Source organism: Convolutriloba macropyga, chromosome 13, assembly GCF_964194025.1.
Source record: "Convolutriloba macropyga chromosome 13, txConMacr16.3, whole genome shotgun sequence".
NCBI classification, from domain to species: Eukaryota; Metazoa; Xenacoelomorpha; order Acoela; family Convolutidae; genus Convolutriloba; species Convolutriloba macropyga.
Window position 1 is genome coordinate 33009791 of NC_134480.1, and position 18500 is coordinate 33028290.

The 18500-nt window shown below is 36.6% G+C and overlaps 1 protein-coding gene across 4 annotated transcripts in view; it reads right to left on the reverse strand.

Moving 5' to 3' along the window:
• LOC142352270 (uncharacterized) overlaps positions 1–14010 on the reverse strand; it is a 56182-nt gene extending 42172 nt beyond the window's left edge. The window contains exons 1-3 of one of the 4 annotated variants that reach the window (XM_075404760.1): positions 13905–14010; positions 12088–12421; positions 8960–9220 (exon numbers count right to left, since the gene is read on the reverse strand). In XM_075404760.1, the coding sequence (XP_075260875.1) occupies positions 8960–9220; positions 12088–12340 (514 nt within the window). In that variant the 5' untranslated portion in view covers positions 12341–12421; positions 13905–14010. Of the gene's footprint in view, positions 1–8959; positions 9221–12087; positions 12422–12897; positions 12941–13044; positions 13446–13904 lie in introns of those variants that run through there. The other 3 variants (XM_075404761.1, XM_075404759.1, XM_075404762.1) reach the window with 3 other exon arrangements.
• Positions 14011–18500: the final 4490 nt, after the last annotated feature.

Below are 18500 nucleotides of genomic sequence, written 5' to 3' on the forward strand. Positions count from 1 at the left end.
ATGAGAACATATCCAGCCGAATAATAGCTAGCGTCTGCTAAAATAACGTACTGAACATCTGGTTTTGGTAGTCGAAGAGTAATTTTACACGAGTTTTCCAACATTTTAGTCAAGTCTTTCAAACAAGTGTGATGTTCGTTGGTAATTTTAAAAGGCGTATCATTTTTTGACAATTGATAAAATGGCAAAAGCTTATCAGCCAATTTAGGCATATAGTGTCGGAAATACTGGAAAAATCCAATCAAGCGTTTTGTTTGTTTTACATTTTTAGGCATTTTAATCGTCGACAGGAACTTATCAACCTTACTTTTGTTAGGCACTGTTCCTTCGGAACTTATTGAACGACTTAAAAAGGTAATGTTTGGTACTCACTATTTCACATTTTTCCATCGAAAGTTTCAAACCTGAACGGCGAATACAATGAAAAATGCTTTCTAGATTGGAATATAATTCGTCGAAATTGCGAGCAGCGGTGCCAAGATCGTCAACGTATTGAAAACATTGTTCATTTGCAATACATGGGTCAAGCTAGTTACGCATGAAGGAACTAAATGCACTTACAGAGCGGCTTAATCCTTGCGCTAATCGTGTGTAGGCAAAAATTCTTGATGCAAAATTGAAAGCAAGTAGTTGAACGAAAAGGGGGTCTGCCATTTTTACAGCATAGTACCCTTGACGGCAATCTGCAAAAAGGCTTTTACCGGTTAAATGGATACCAACATCCTCGAGCGTTGAAATTGGAAAATTATTCCAATTATAATCATGGCGAATTAAATGGTTAACACGTCTAAGGTCTAAAAGCAAACGGAGTTTGCCGGATGGTTTGCGTGGCGCAAAAAAGAGGACTTGAATATATTGAATACGGCAAAGTTGTAATAAGTCCAAAATATTGCATTATTGCAAGATCGACTAAAATTTCTTCACGCAAATGAATTGGAGTTGGGGGAGTTTGCGTGTAAACGGATTTGGATTTTTCCGGCGTAAGTTTGCTTTTGAACTCGTCGTTTCCACCAACATTGAAACGATGTCTTCAAAAATATCATTAAATTCGACTAAAAGATCTCCGACTTTGGATTTTGGCTCAACATTCAGTACAGATTTATTCCAATTAAAATTACTTAAAAATTTAAGTTTTTCTTCTTGACTTTGTAAAGGATCAAGCTTTTCGAGTTGTTTCAGTTCTACCAAAGTTTCGAAAATTCTTCCATGAATTCCGGTCAAGTTTTGCGATGACGAACAGGTTTCGGGTGAAGGGAATCAAAACTCATTTTGGGAAAGGGATCGACTTTTTCATGTTTTGTTACTAGCTCATTAAGTTGCAAATTGTCTAAACTAAACAAACTAGGATCAATTGGTTGAATATATTCGGCTTGTTTTGCGGTTGAAATTTTAAAATTTGGCAATGGCTGTGTCTTTGGTCACAGTAATTGCTATTGGAGTAACATTAAGAAGGGCAATTTCTGTTTCAGAATTCTTCAGTTGGGACAAGGAACTTGTTAAGCTCCAGCATCTATAACATCCGGTTGAAAAGGTTCATCAGGGGCTGTAGTGCCTTCTACAATGAATGCGTCTGGGTTATCAGGTTGAGGCTGCAATTGAGCATGAAAATTAGGATTTTGATTTTGTATTTCAGCTGCTACTGGTTCATTTAATTCAAAAGCAGGTTATTCGGCTGAAGGTTGAACGGCTGGCGCAACAGCTACTGGGGTTGCCATGGGTGGTGCTGCTCAATTTGGACAATCAAAGCCAAAGACCACTGTATGGCCTGGTATCGCTGGATAACCAACAATTGGTTCGTAAGAAATCATTTGATCAATCACGCCATCAGGTATTTCAGGTTCAGACATTCGCTGAGTTGATGGATCAGGGAGAAAATTTTTTGAATCGACATTAGGTAGATCAATGATTTCGTACTCAGGTGAAATAGGACGGAAGCGCATTCGATTTACACATTGAGTATGATTAGAATTAAATTTACGGGCAATATAGTTGGAGTTTGTTAAAACCTTTTCTACACGATACAAAGGAAACCATTTAGTGATTGACTTACCAGCAAAATCACTAGTGGTCACAAGTTTGGATTCAGTAAAGAACAAAAACTATGGAGTGATGGTGGCTTAGCATTTGCCTTTTTGTCATAGATTTTGCGATATTTTTAATATGCAAGTAATTAATTATCACGTGCAGTTGCGAAAACTCTATTCAGGTTCTCCTGGGTGTCAGCAAGAAAATCATGTGTAGGTGTCAAGTTTTTAGAGCAACATTGCTGTAGCGATAGTCAATTGGTTTGAATGGATCTCTGCCATGAAATAACAGGGATGGTGTACAACCCAGAGATGAGTGATATGATGTGTTAAAGACAAACGGTGCAATATCAACATATTTATGCCAGTCTTTAGCTAATGAATCCTCATAAATACTCATAATTCGCTTCACAGTTGCATGATTACGCTCAATAGCACCAATAATTTGTGGATGTTTGACAGTTGCAAATTTAAGGTTGATTTCAAGTAATGAACACAATTCTTACATTATTTTAGAAGTGAAAACAGTTCCTAAGTCACATAAAATAGTGGTTGGCACGTATGAGTGTTGCATAAATAAATGAAACAAATGACTTGCAGTAGTTTCAGCACTAGCATTTCGGATAGGAATGGCAAACAAATAACGACTAAAAACGTCCATTGCTGTTAGAATATGAGTTTATCGATGAGATCGTTTCAATTTTCCTACAAGATCAACTTCAAGCAAATCGCCAGGATAGCACTGCTGAGATGCGACAGAAAGCATTTGTGATCTAAGGTCACTATTTTTAACAGCTTCTGTTTGCAGGCATGAAGAAGAGTTTTTGATATAATCTAATGGCATTACAGTAAAGTTAGGAAAATAAAACCTTCTACGAAATTCAGAAGCTGTCGCTTTGATACCTAAATGACCACTGAACCTGCTATTGTGAATCCTATACAAAAATTTTTTACGCAAGTGCTTGGGAACCACAAATTGATTATCCAAAATTTTTCCCGTATGATCATAAAACTTTCTATAAAGAATACCAATTTTGACAATTAGGCGATGTAAATGCTTACGATAATTTTGTAGCTCATCATTAAACTATGGATAGTCCAGTTTCTATGATTGTTGGATCCATTCAATGAGACATCGGATGTTGAGATCTTTTTTCTGCTCTTCTATGAGGTTCAATGGCTGATTGTCATCGTGAAACTCAAACTCATATAAAGGGTTCCGTTCTGCCAAAGAGTTCAATTCGAGGTCGCACAAGATTTCACTGATTTCCACGTTCAGGTCACTTATTTGAAAGTCATCATCTTCGTAACATTGGAGGGCTGTCAGGCTATTATCCGGTACGGAAGGTTTCATTTCCACTTCTACTCCATGAATTGGCATTTTGGTTGATATTTTGAGCCTCAATTTTGTTGACGGGTTAATGTGAATTCGAGATAAAAAAAAGTCAGCTGCGGTATTGGCGCGGCCAGGTACATGTTCAAGAACAAAATTGAAATTCAAAACGTGGTCAACTGCGTTCCAAAGTGGCGCTGGAATTGTTTTAGCTTGGAAAAATGACGTTAAGCTTTTGCTATCGGTTAAAACTAAAATCGGTTTCGTCGCTCCCCATAAGATATGGGCAAACGAGTCAAAAGCAAAATGAGCGCCTAGAAATTCCTTAGCATAAATAGACAGCTTTAGCTGAGTAGCGTTAAAAATCTTTGAACCAAAGGCTACTGGTGCATAAAGTATGTGCTCAACATCACCTTTTTGAACATAATCTTCAACCATGAGAACATACCCAGCCGAATAATAGCTAGCGTCTGCTAAAATAACGTACTGAAAATCTGGTTTTGGTAGTCGAAGAGTAATTTTACACGAGTTTTCCAACATTTTAGTCAAGTCTTTCAAACAGGTGTGATGTTCGTTGGTAATTTCAAAAAGGCGTATCATTTTTTGACAATAAAATGGCAAAAGCTTATCAGCTAATTTAGGCATATAGTGTTGGAAATACTGGAAAAATCCAATCAAGCGTTTTGTTTGTTTTACATGTTTAGGCATTTTAATCGTTGACAGGAACTTATCAACCTTACTTTTGTTAGGCATTGTTCCTTCGGAACTTATTGAACGACTTAAAAATGTAATGTTTGGTACTCCTATTTCACATTTTTCCATCGAAAGTTTCAAACCTGAAAGGCGAATACAATGAAAAATGCTTTCTAGATTGGAATACAATTCGTCGAAATTGCGAGCAGCGGTGCCAAGATCGTCAACGTATTGAAAACATTGTTCATTTGCAATACATGGGTCAAGCTAGTTACGCATGAAGGAACTAAATGCACTTACAGAGCGGCTTAATCCTTGCGCAAATCGTGTGTAGGCAAAAATTCTTGATGCAAAATTGAAAGCAAGTAGTTGAACGAAAAGGGGGTCTGCCATTTTTACAGCATAGTACCTTTCGTGGCAATCTAATTTTGCAAAAAGGCTTTTACCGGTTAAATGGATACCAACATCCTCGAGCGTTGAAATTGGAAAATTATTCCAATTATAATCATGGCGAATTAAATGGTTAACACGTCTAAGGTCTAAAAGCAAACGGAGTTTGCCGGATGGTTTGCGTAGCGCAAAAAGAGGACTTGAATATATTGAATACGGCAAAGTTGTAATAAGTCCAAAATATTGCATTATTGCAAGTTCGACTAAAATTTCTTCACGCAAATGAATTGGAGTTGGGGGACTTCGCGTGTAAACGGGTTTGGGTTTTTCCGGCGTAAATTTGCTTTTGAACTCGTCGTTTCCACCAACATCGAAACGATGTCTTCCAAAATATCATTAAATTTGACTAAAAGATCTTCGACTTTGGATTTTGGCTCAACATTCAGTACAGATTTATTCCAATTAAAATTACTTAAAAATTTAAGTTTTTCTTCTTGACTTTGTAAAGGATCAAGCTTCTCAAGTTGTTTCAGTTCTACCAAAGTTTCGAAAATTCTTTTATGAATTCCGGTCAAGTTTTGCGATGACGATCAGGTTTCGGGCGTAGGGAACCAAAACTCATTTTTGGGAAAGGGATCGACTTTTTTCATGATTTGTTATTAGCTCATTAAGTTGCAAATTGTCTAAACTAAACAAACTAGGATCAATTGGTTGAATATATTCGGCTTGTTTTGGGGTTGAAATTTTAAATTTGGCAATGGCTGTCTTTGGCCACAGTAATTGCTATTGGAGTAACATTAAGAAGGGCAATTTCTGTTTCAGAATTCTTCAGTTGGGACAGGGAACTTGTTAAGCATAACCCCGAACTCTTTTCAGAACCAGCATTAGGCTCAACTATTCCTATGATTTCTTCAGAGAATTTTTTATCTATTGCGCACTTCAAAACTTCTTGACTGTGTGGTTGAATAGTAATCTTGCGCAGAGTGATTTTTTGCGCAAATTTGTTCTTAAGATGAATAGTTTTATAGCCGTTGGCTTCGGCCACAGAGTTAATTTGCAAAGTAATATCGGGCAAGAGGAGCTTACGGGACTTAAGATCAATTAAAATATCATTTCGTTCAAAAAAGGGTAAACCTAGGAATGGTTTTTTCATTTTTGGCAAAATTAAAAATTGCTCAGTGAATGGTTGATTAGCTACAGTAAAGGAAATATTAACTAGGCCTAAAGTTTTTGCATAGGAACCGTTAGCCACTTTTACAACAGGGAATGGATTAGATGGTAAGTTTTCGATGCTTGTTGGCGATACTTGCTTGATTTTGTCAATAATTAAGGGAGAATTAGCACTAGAAAAAGCTCCAGAATCGACTAAAAATGATGTTGAGAATGATTGAAAAGATAAAGGGACATAAAATAATTTAGCACAATAAGGGGGTAGCACTGAATTAAGATGAGGGACTTTGCGCTGTAATCGTGGCTTACCTAGTTTTTTGGTTGTTTGTCGAATGGTAGCTTCTGGTCACGCTCAGCTTGTTCACGATACCAGCAATACTTCGGTGTGTTTCCATACTTTCCACAAATGTCACAAAAGAACCTTCTGCGGTTTCTTCTGCCGTTAGATCTGTTGAAGTTTCCATTTCCAGATCCACCTTGTGATTGAAAGTTTCCTCCGTTGTTGTTAGGCTGAACACCCTGGTGCATTGCTATCATTTGCTGCATCATGCCATGCCAGTCGAAAGGAGGGTCGATTGCTGCTGCGTGGGCGATTCCGTGATAGTTTTGTCCGTATCGTCCTGTGTTCCAGTTACTAGAACTCACATTTTGTACTTGAGCTTTGTTTTCTAAATTTGACATTTTTTTATTTAGTTTTTCATTAGACTCTTAGTTCTTTTTGGCTTTTGTTAATAGCTGAAATACTAGCAACAATTGTTTCAAACTGTGAGGTAGATATTTTATTAAAGGCCGACTCTGAATCATCCTCGGGGTACTGATCATCTAACATTAACCTTTTTGAGGCTTTTTCGCAATGTTGTTCGACGAGGGTCGCTGCTGGTAGAGTTAACAGATATTTTTTAAGTTTGTTTGGCATACCGTTTATAAAAACTTCTTTAACTATTCCAGTTCTATCATTTGCTCTGTCTTCTGCAGCTATTGCAGTTAAACCACCAGCGGCAGCTTGTGCTGCTGTATTTGGGAAAGCTAAATTTGCCAATCTTTGTAACTCAGGTAGTCTTGAACTGTTTCTATTGATTTATTAAACTTACGATTCTAAAATTGCAATTTATAAAATTCAACGATTTCGGGACCTACATACCTTTCACGTAAAGCTGCCAAAGCTAGATCCAAATCTTCTCTTGTAGCTTGTGCAAGTTGATCATAGAAAGTTAAAGCGTTACCTTTCAACTGAAGATGTAGGTACAAATGTTGATTTGCCGCATCAATTTGAACCAAACTAATGCAACTTCTCAATTGCCGCTCGAATTGGTCAATTTGCAAATTCAAAAAGGGTTGGGTAGGTTGTGCCATTTTGAATGATAATTTTCAAAAACCTCAAAATTCTGTTCAAACACCAAATGACTCCAGTCACCATGGCACGAGCGGCCCGGAAAGTAGTTTAAAACACGAAACAAATAGTCGCGGTTCGAATGGTGCCAAAATTATTGCGCTGCGATTAGCGGTTCGCCTGGGGTTTTGTAATTTTCATTTTCTACGGATGCGAAAATTGGGTTTTTTGGTGTTTCTCAACTTAGACTTGAAGAAAGGTTTGACCTAGATGTTTGCTTTAATTCAAAGGGTCAGAGAAAATACAGGCACTATTAGAGCTGTCTAACTTCAGCTATCGAAGTCTAACATGTCCTGACAAAGATTAGTTTAATAGCAAGTCACTTCAATATTTAAACTAAATATTTACAGTTCAATGATAATAATCAAGTAACCTCTTAAAAAGGTAATAGCTCTAATGACAGGTCACGATAACCTCATGATCATGAGGCGTAGCTGCATGAGCATGACAAAAGTTTCCAGTTTTTAAAAATTATTATCCACCAATGCATGATATTTTCTCAAATATCACATCAAGTCAATGCCCAATGATGACATTGCTTACAAAAGTACCAAAATCGCGAAAATTAAAGCTCTCACTTTTTGCGCAAAAAACAGAATGGTATTTTTTTAATAGAAAATTGATTAAATGGCCTTGTTCGGTTGTGTCTGCGTAAACAGAATATCGGATGTTCTCATTGTTCAAGAACTGACTTCAACAGTGTGCTAAATTTTAAAACTTTTTGCTAAAATTTCAAATATTTTCTTGTTTTCACCAATCGAATAAGCATTTCTCTATTCTATCAACCTAACCGTGGATATTGTTAATCTGCAATTGTTTAACAACCGACTTATCAAATTCGGTCAAATTGGTCTCAAATTCTTGGGGTGAAGTGAGTGTGGGGAGTAGAATGAAGGTGGCCTAAACCGCCAAAAACAGCTTCTTGTACCATTATTTTATGTCTTCTCAGCAGATTCGTACACATAGAGACTAGTTTAACTAACAAAACTGCTCAGCGATTTAATATCCGACTGGTTTTACCTGTTTATCCCGTTTTTGAGGAGGAAAAATCAGAGGATAAAAACTACCAGAAAGCAAATAATCACGATTTGCGGGGGTAAAAGTAGCGAAAAATGCTATTTTTGCAACTTCAGATGAAAATCTTCTTTTTAACCGTTCCCTATTTTTAACAGGGCGCGAGAGATGATCTCAGCTTGGCAATAAACACAATATATAATTTCTAGCGCAAATAAAATAGCTATAAAGTACGGATAAAACCTTCGGCGGCCCGTGCTGGGTTCATCCAGCTTTGTATTTTAATATCTACTCGATTACCATTTTAATTGATCAAGTCTGGAGTTTGTATAGAAGGTTGCTATATCTTTTTGTACTCTTTCTTAGAGTATTGTTACATTAAAACGCAAATTCATCATAAAAGCGGTAGTTCTATATATAGTTTCGAATCGTCAGAGTTTCGAATGCACATTTATTTAATGCTGATTTCATAAGAGGATTTACGCAATACGAGATTGATCATTAACGATCACAGCTTCAATCAGTCAACACGAGCAAAATGATAGAAATGGTAAAAATGTTGATCCGATTGACAAAATTGAAAAACAATAAATAACTGCGTCAAGATGAGCAATTACTTTTTTTGACAACTATCATAATTTTGCATACCGATGGATGGTTCCACTTCCCTAAAAGCAGTCCAGTGATCTTTTAGTAGGGAAAAAATACGCGTATCTTAAATAACTTCCCTTTTTATGATCTATTTAAGCTTTAAGTAGTTAAAACTCTTCTTAACAGCTAGCAGTTTAATAACTACTTGCCAGTACGCAACACCTTGTTCGATTTCAGTTTCTTCGAAAGGGCTGTCATATTTCAAAGTGCAGACATTAAAAAACGAAATAAGTCAAATTCTGAATTAATCTTGACCTTTTTTGAGTTCAAATACAGAATGTCCAACTTTCGAACCTGCAGCGTTTAAGTTGGTTGCCAAGTACTTCGAGAACCTATCCTGACTTTTGGCCATCTCTTCCATTTCCCGTCTGGCAACCTGTGCTCTGGTCATTGCAGTTGCACTGGGTACCCTCTGTGCCATTGTTGTTCCGTAGAGAGCATCGCCAGAGGGCACACCCACTCCGGTTGCAGCGTGGTCTGTAGAGGACCCTTTGAAGACCTGTTTGTTGAACTGCCGGTCCTCGAAGATCTTTACTGTTGGTTGGTCGAACTCGCCTATAATTGAAGAAAATATACCTGACTATGATTTTTATCGTCAAATTAGTTGAGATCAATTCTTTTTTAGAGAGTATCAGACTTTTTAGCATAAAAATTCAGATGCGACTTTTTCAACTGGACACGGAATTTAATTTTGCCCAGAAACTTTGAGGGACCACAGTGGTCCCCATGAAACAGCACTTGACACTGCCAAGCTGCTGGAAAAAAAATCAAACAGTTTTTCATTTTAACTCCTGAAAACTCTGAACGCCCCTTTACATTCATGATTGATTCTAATATATTTTCCAAAAATAACCGTCTGCACAGAACAATTAATCAATTTAATACTGAACAAAGGAACTTTTTTCCAACACAGAACTTAAAACAACTCAATAAACATCTGCTGGCACTTCAATTTAGGCAGTGAGTTAAACCATATGTGTCCCCATTTAACAAAAATAACCAAATAACGTCGGAGAAGTTGCTCTCGAACGACTAGTGGGAGCTCTGATCTATTGCAGCCAGCTTCAGTCGAGGAGGGAGGTACTTAAATTCACAAAGGGTGATTGAAATGACGCCTTACTAAATACCACTATAACCACAAATATTTTAAGTGACAAAAATTACGATTTCGGAGCACCTTTAATTTGACTTTTAGTAAAAAAAAACTGCCGCCACTTGAGTTCAACTACTGACATTTGTGAATGAGAGAAATTTAGATCACGCAAAACGATTAAGTCAAGGGCGTAAAAGTCACTCGAAACAGAACAACACTTTTACAATAATTGTTTCAAACTTCGTTCGCGAGCAATTAAAACACGAAAATTAAACAAAGGCAAATATTAAGAAAAAACCAGCAACTGAACTGTGAAGACGGGGAAAATGCCTTAAAAAATTTACAGAAATCAACTGTTTCTGTTTGCTTTTTCCAAAAAAGCAATGCAAAATTATAGAAGACTAGTCAGATTAAAACAGCATGCCATTTAAAACCTACACGTAAAGACAATGCACAGGTGTAATGCTGATTATACAGTAAAAAATTTAATATTTCGTTTCTATAAAAAAAATTGTTTTGCAGTTTTTATAGATAAAATTTCCACGAAAGTTTTTTTCAGAGGACACAACGAGATTTTACTTTCAGAGCAACAATGCGGCGTCGAGAAATTCTAGCCGACAGTTTTCGAGAATAAAATCAAAATCCCGTCTTCGGTCATGGCAATTAAATTAGCACAAAACAATTGACTTTGTTCGAAGGTGAGATACACAACAAGGCAACTAAAAAAAAAACAAAATTTTTCGACAATTTTTCGAAGATCTGCAACAAGGACTCATGCAAATCTCGACAAATTATGACAATGCTGAATTTTCATTTAAACCTGCAATAATGCATGCCTAATTTGTAATACAGCAAAGAAAAAATTTTTTCGTAATTTCACTCATTCAGCATATACCTCATAAATATAGTTGCAACTGCCATAAGTTCGCCGAAACGATGTGAGCGAAGCACTAATTGGCGACGATTGCATATTTAAGTAATCAAAATTCTGTTTGGTTTATTTTGAGAAACAGGAACAACTTTTATTGTGGTTCCACCAAAGTGAAAAAGAAACAAGAGCAGTGAATATCAAGTCTTCCCAATTTTGGCAAGCGTCGTCAATTCAATTACAGTTGTTTTCTTCAAGCATCTCATGTCTCAAAAACCGGCACCAATTTTTTCTCACTCCATTTAAGAACAATCTTAGAATATAAAATCAGGCTCTATTTTAAGAGCGCACAAATACTTTGCAACAATTTTGTGTATTTCTTAGTTATTCGTCATTATCTTTCGAAAAACTTTCGCAGCGTCTTTAAATCTGTGTTATCCAGACCAGTAGAAAATCATGCTAACATCAGTTCATTCCATAATTAGAGACAGGGTGAGATAAGCGCAAAACGTTGGAACCAGCTGAGCTGTATAATCTTGATCAAAAAAATTCCCACAAAATCCCTACTACTTTTATTTAGAATTGAATAATGACAAATATCAAAACATACCCGACAGATTGCCGGAAAATAGCCGCCGTTGATTCCAATAAGCATGATTGGGATTGAAAGAATAGAAGATATTGAAAAGTCCGATTTATTTTGATGGCATTTCGTAGTTGAACATAACGTACTTCTGTTTCTTAGAAAGAGGCTACAGGGGCTAATATCAATACCAATAAGCATTAGAGATGGTAACTAAGACTTATAGGAACGACGTTCAAATAGCGGGCATCTAAAACTGGGCTTTATGGGTTTATCCCGTTTCTACTTCTGACTTCATTTTTTATACTGACTCTGTTCATTTTGAATTGCTTTGCTGAGCGACCGATGTTCAAAATCACTTTTAGCAGAATGAGAGAAGAGAGAAACTAGCCTAGAGAAGTCAAAAAGATATCACGCAAAATGTTGAAAAAGCGGCAAAATGAGGTAAAGCGAAACATTTTTTTATTCGACGAAGTAAAAAAAAATAGGAGCGCCATAATAGCCGGCTGAGAAGATGAGGGCGGCTATTAATTAACTCATTGTTATAGTGAACCTGTATAATGTCAACCGATAGGCAGTTTATACACTTCAATATACAGCATATAAAATTTTTTCCAAAATCAAGCAGCTGAATTCAATTTTTTTTCTGTGAAGGAAACTTACTGTTAGATATTAATCTCTAAAACAATGGACAGCTTTTTTCTCTCCATTTTTCTAGATGACTGTGATTTTCTTTTTCTAGTCGGTTGAATAGGTGCTATTGCGCTAGTCGTTGTCGTTACATTTTCTTTGAACAAAATAATCAGAAAAAAACACACACTCATGTTCAATCGCAGACTTAAGACAATAGCACCTTTACATTAGATGGTAATATTTACGTTTTGAAAGCCATGTCGTGTTCCTGCAGTGCTCGTAGGGCAACTTCCCTAGCAGGTGATCCATCTCTATGCGTCTCAGAGATGGCAGTCTGGGGTTGTAAATCTGGTCCACTTTCACCCCCGTGATCCTTTTCAAGGGTACCACGTCCAGACTGTTGGATCGATGTACGGGGTTAGGAGGCACTCCAGGTCGGGTGAGGGGGGCGTTGTTGAAGTGGGCATCCATGTAGGGATTGGTGGAGAGGGCTGCCATGTCTCAATCAGACGATGAGCAGGCAATTCAGATTCCTTGTGTCCGACTGTCGACAATTTCTTCGTTTTTCGTCTGACTAACCTGAAACATGGCACATGAAAATTGCTAAAACTCCTTCCATTTTTGTGGTCACGTCATCTGGAAGTTTACAAATAAATTTTATTTTCTTTTCAAATTGCTGGTATTTAACATTGCTTTTGACAAGTACTAAAAATTACCTCATGTTTCGTGTTTTTCTGATAGTTATAATTTGAAATTTTATAATACCGCCAATCAATGGAGATAGAGGTTTAAATTTGCCAAGTTTCGCAATTGTTATAATTTGTAATTTTTGGCGCTTGATCGTCAGGAAAATGTTTAATTCGCCGACCACAAAAAACGCGCTTCTGTGGCAACCACGGAACAATAAAGATTAACAAAACAGCTCCAATCGAAAAATTATACCAGAAAATTTTACCAAACCTTATTCCAAAAATTCTCAGCGAACAAAAGAAAAACAAACCGTTAATATGAATTTAGTTTTGAAAATCAGTCAAATTGAAACAGAAAAAATTTACAGCGCCTGTTCACGACATTCGTTACACCTGCTGCATAGTCTAACTGTTTTTCTACTGGCTACAATTAGATAGAGAAGAAAAACAATTTAAGCCTAAATGTTGAACATCTAGTTCACAAATAATTTTTGAAGAATTGTCAAAACTAACCTATCTCACTAACCAGGCGTGGTCGTGGTGTGTAATGACGCGATAGATGGCAATCGAGTAAGAATCAGCCAAGCTAAAGCGTCGCTTAATTTTGTAACTTATACATGTAATAAACACTTCACCAGTCAATGAAGTCAAATTTCCAAGACACTTTTTTGATACTGCTTCACTTTCAGTGGTATTTGCACTTTTTAGATAAACTGTAGAGAGCTGGTTTTGGTTAACATAATATAACTTAACCAGCTAATTTTTACAACCACGTAAATCTCCAAGAATCATACCGAGCTAAATTAGATTTATTCTTAACTGCAGTTATTTTGATTTATTTTCAACAGCAGTTCAACAAGATTTTAATGGTCTTAAACAGTGCTTTCTGTATTTGACTTTTTGATTGCCAAAAGAGCTCTTAATGACGCTTAACTTAACAAACAGTTTAGCGTTTGAAGATTAAAAGCACGGCCAAATGAAAACGTGCTTAGAAAACAATTGGCCAAAAATTAACACATTTGAAGCAAAAATTGGATTAAAAAGATGTTTATATTACTTGAGCTCGCCCACAAGATGCAAAAAGAACTTATTATAGAATTCTTATCAAAATATCAAAAACGGGAAAAATAAAATAGCAGAAACTACAAAGCTGATAAAAAAATGTCCATTCGACCAAACTAAAATGTTCGCTCTTTATTTTTTTTAAATTTTTTCAATTGTTTCACAATTTCTGTTAATTTAAGTTACATAGTCAGGCTATATTAAAGTTGAATTAAATTTATATCACACTCCGAACAGATACATGGTCCGAACTGGAAGAGAAATTTCAACAAAAAACAATCCAATTCAAATAGGAGTGAAATTGAACTTACTTTTGAAAGCCACACCAAAATAAATACTCCTCAAAACAAGAGTTAAAGCGACCGATACGATTTGCTTTGGCGTTGCTTTTTGTTGTGTTATTGGAAACAAAATGGAAGAGTCTATAAATTATTCAATAACCTATGCTCACAGGTGAAACGGAGGAATAAACATACGATTGCAAAATGGCTCTCAAAATTAATGGCATTCATTCTGGAGACAAAACGACGCGGTTTTCATTCACTATTTTTTCTTTAATCACCGCTTGGTAATTCATATTTGGTTTTTGATGTGATCGTTAAAATATTTCTCTATTATTCGTCGTAACAGCGGTCTAGTCGAATGACTTTAAACAAAAGGGGTAGAATGTCCTTCCCTGAAGAAAATCTCCTTAACGACTCTTGATTCCATTGTTTTTGAGGAATGGTTTACCAATGAGCACATATAATGTATCTATTCAAGTTTAAATTTTGATTGAAAACGTTATTTGAAGACCCCTTTTTTGTATTTTGCCCTCAAGGATAATTATGGATTAATATTCTTTCAATAAGTATTGTTATGATACGTTCGTTTAGTGGTCAACTAGGTCTGTTATATTGGTAAAATTTTAAACAGAAGAACTCACAAGCATTCTAATTTTTAGAGGAGTTGCAAGGGAGAAAAACAATGCAACCTTACGAGAAAAAACCTGAAGCGATTCAAAACTATCTAGAAAATACAAGATTTAAGCACACAAAAAAAATTTCTATCTACTTTTTGTATCGTTTTATAAAGAGCAAACATCTTCGCTGTTCAGCAAATAAATCAATTTCTTTGGTTTAAAAAAAGAAATTTCCAAAACCATATCGATGATAAAGTAGGTAATTTTAGGTAATATCTATTGTAGTTTCCGGGACAAATTAAGTTGCAAAAAAAATCAGAAAGCACAACCACAAATTATATGGTCACCAACGACCATAAATTTCATGAATAAAAAATTTAAATGGTTTGGTTTTCCGCCAGAAGGAAGATGCCTTAATAAAATGTGGTGGCTGCAAGTTTCACTACTTGAAAATGTCGCAAAACGCAATAAATAGGCTTATCGTAAGATGTTCTTAATTTTCACCGCTGCTTAAAACATCCAAATTTCTCCACCGATAGATTCCCCAAAAGTCCCCGAATGATGACCTCAGTAGTACAGGTAAGCTTACCGGTACAGGGGGACACCCATGTATAACAACAGGCTATGGAAATAATAAGCAATTTAGAGGCACAAATTAGGATGGACACTCCCCTGTATTATGGGGTGGAATAACGTATCAATAACACTGTATTAATAATCATGCATAGAGAGAACCAAGAGCTCTCCTTTTAATCATATATCGCACATCGAATGGCAAACTTGTAGCTACGAAAAAAAACAGAAATTTAAACAGAAACGAGAAGACCAATTTCTAAACTGTTCAACAGGATTGTCACTACTTTCTTTCATTGCCAAGAACACAGTAAAAATATTATGTGCACAAATTTGACGTACCTTGAGGCAGACGGGATTCTCTTGACAAAGGTAAAGTGTCTCTTGATCCCACGACACAATTTTTCAACGACGTTAGGAAAACACCTGTCAACTAAAAGCCTCTCAAAGCACTAACGTCGCAAAAATATTTGAACTTGATTTCCTATTGTTATTGGATGTGCACGCGGAACATCAACTAGGCTCCTAGCTGGAGCCCCTTGAGCCTTTAGTTAAACTCCACGCATCAACTCGCCTAATCAGAGGAAATTGATTTACTATCAGCCAAAGAATGAGGACACTTCCCTGACCATATTAAATCGAGACAGGAAAGCTAGCCAATTCCCACTGATGTATTTTCATTCAAAGTCATTATTTTTGTCTTTTTCAAATGCATTATGCAGCTTATGGCACCATTTTTTGTTCCCATCTACATTAATGCCAACTTTACCAACCAATTGTTTCATATAATAATAGCGCAATAATTACAGCACGCCAATAAAAATAGAAATCATAACGAGCACCAGACGTTTAATTGTCCCAAAAAGCGCGAACCAAACTATTTCTTAATCACATTTTACACCTTTCAATGTTGGCTTGTTGATTACCAATTCTTACCTTTCTTGCGAATTCCAAACACCATACGAAATCTCGATCAACGTTTGTTTCGCATTTCTTTTCCAAACACACCATTTTCAGCATTTTCTTCGACATACACTACACTGTCGATTAAGGTCTCAATCATTGCTGATGGTTGTAAAAAAAGTTATAGAAGAATTAATTTTTTCTAAAACTGTTTTCACCGTAAGCACCATCTGTTACTACAAAAAATACAGTGCACTCGCTGTATCATTAACATAAGCTGCTTCATCTCAAACACAATTTTGTCTCTTCTTAGATGCATTGAGAACCGAATCAAACTGGCAATTATAATCCCATCTATTACATGAAAGCAGCAACAGTCAATGATATACTAAGGTCAAGCAAGGACACATTCACATTCATCATTAGAAATATTTCATTCTATCTACATTGTTAAATTACACAGCTCAAAGTAACTGAAAGGAACATTATTCAAAACTATTTTTAACCACTTCGTTGAATGCATTAAAACTTGAACCCAAAATATTTTCCTCCAACCCTTGCGGCATTAACATTAAATTACAATATTTCTCAATTTTTGAAAAAATCTGCAGCCTATAACTAAAAAATGGATTCATTTTTCAGAATTTTTCTTTTTAGGAGTCCAAAATCATCAAAATACTCAGCTCAGTTTTTCATATGGAAATTTGCTATTTTTCATATGGAAGTTGGTTTTTAAAATGCAAATTTGCTATTTTTTTGACTAACGTATTTTAAATTAAGCAGTTTTCGTCGGATCAAGGAGTTGTCCAAATCAGACCATATTTGGTATGGGGTATATCCAACGTATGTAGTGTGCACACCGAACGGAATTTTGTTTTTGCTTGCCTAAAAAAAATTAATAAATTAATAATTTGCTTATACTTTTGCCATAATAAGCTTATAAACAGTTTCAGGTTATATGTTTCATCAGGGCAGCCGTGGTGGCCCTTTCTAAATGGTGTATATTTTTGGAGTTAGCTCTCTTCACTACGCCCTGGGAAGAAACATCAGAGACAACAACTTCCAGAAGTCATCACGAAGTCTGGCTACAACCTGCATCCTAAAGCGAAAGATAAGTTGAAGATTGTTTCTCATCAAATCAATCGACTCCCCAATTCGGCGGAAGTCATCCTCTGGTACGATTTGATAAACAACTCCACGACCAATCCGAAGTCTGACCCCAGAATCCCCCTAACTGCGGAACAGCTAGTCACCGAAATACAGAAGTTAAAACGAAAAGTTGTTGGAATAGCTATTTGCGAACGAGCGGGAGCTCCCAACGTTTACAAGGACCTAAAGGCAACAGGAATCCCCACCCTAATCGTCGTTCCTGACCTTCTGTCGAGACGAAAACAAGGATCGACAGCTGATACCCGAATACCGAAAACCAGCCCTTGAAATAAAAACCCTCTCTATTGTCAAGAAAAACGACAGCAACTTGACAGCAATCATCAAGAAACGACAAAGCCCGTCGCAAGCCCAACGAAGAAAGAAGCAAGAGCAAGCGAAGAAGTACTAAGTACGGGCTTCATTTTTGAAGTTGTTCCTGGTTTTGTGAGGTCCTAGTGATTAATTTCCTTGGCACTGATCAAAACCAATCAACAACTTCCCACCAGTCGTCAGTTCTAAGTTTCTTTTGTAAGTACCTAGTGATTAATTTCCTTGGAACCCATCAAATTGAACCTAGAAACTGAAATAAAAGATCTCACGTCATAGGTAGAAACTGCAAAACATGCAAGCGAGGCATACCGGCCCAAGAGAAAACTTACTTCTGATAAATTCATCAGAGGACGCGCGCTAGCAAGTGTCTCTGAGAAACTGGAAAGCCTTGAAGTAGGTGAAAAAATAAAAAACATGGAAAAGCGACTAACGGACTTAGTCGATTCTAAAATTGGAGAAGCAATGACGACCACTTGCGACAAAGTGGAGAAAACATACGCAGCTGTCGTCGCCGTGGAGAAAACCACGAGCGCGAAACCCAAAAGAGCACAAAATGCAGAAGCCCAAAAGTCAAATCACAATATCAACCAAATTTTCAGAATCTAAGGGTTAAAAGAAGACCCATCGAAATCTAAAGCCGAAAATTTGGTCCCAACGAACTGAACTGAACGAAATACTGTTTACGATTGGAGCTGAGCCACATGTTCTCCAGTTCAAAAGACGTGGCAAATTCTACCCCGAGCGAGAGAAACCTAGACCCCTTCTGGTCACGGTAGCGATCGAACATCAAGCACGCCTGACCTTGGCGAAAAAATGTCGAGGGAAAAAGCAAAATTTCGATATTGTGGGTGAAGATTTGGCAAATGCAGATACAGTAAAAAACTTGGGAATTCACATCAAGGATGACTTGAGCTGGAGTAAACATATAGAAGAGCGACACAGGAAAGCTAACAAAGTACTGTACCTCCTCAGACGAAACGTCGCAGTACAAGTTAAACCACTCATCAAACTTGGGCTTTACAAATCACTAATCCTACCCGTTTTGCTGTAA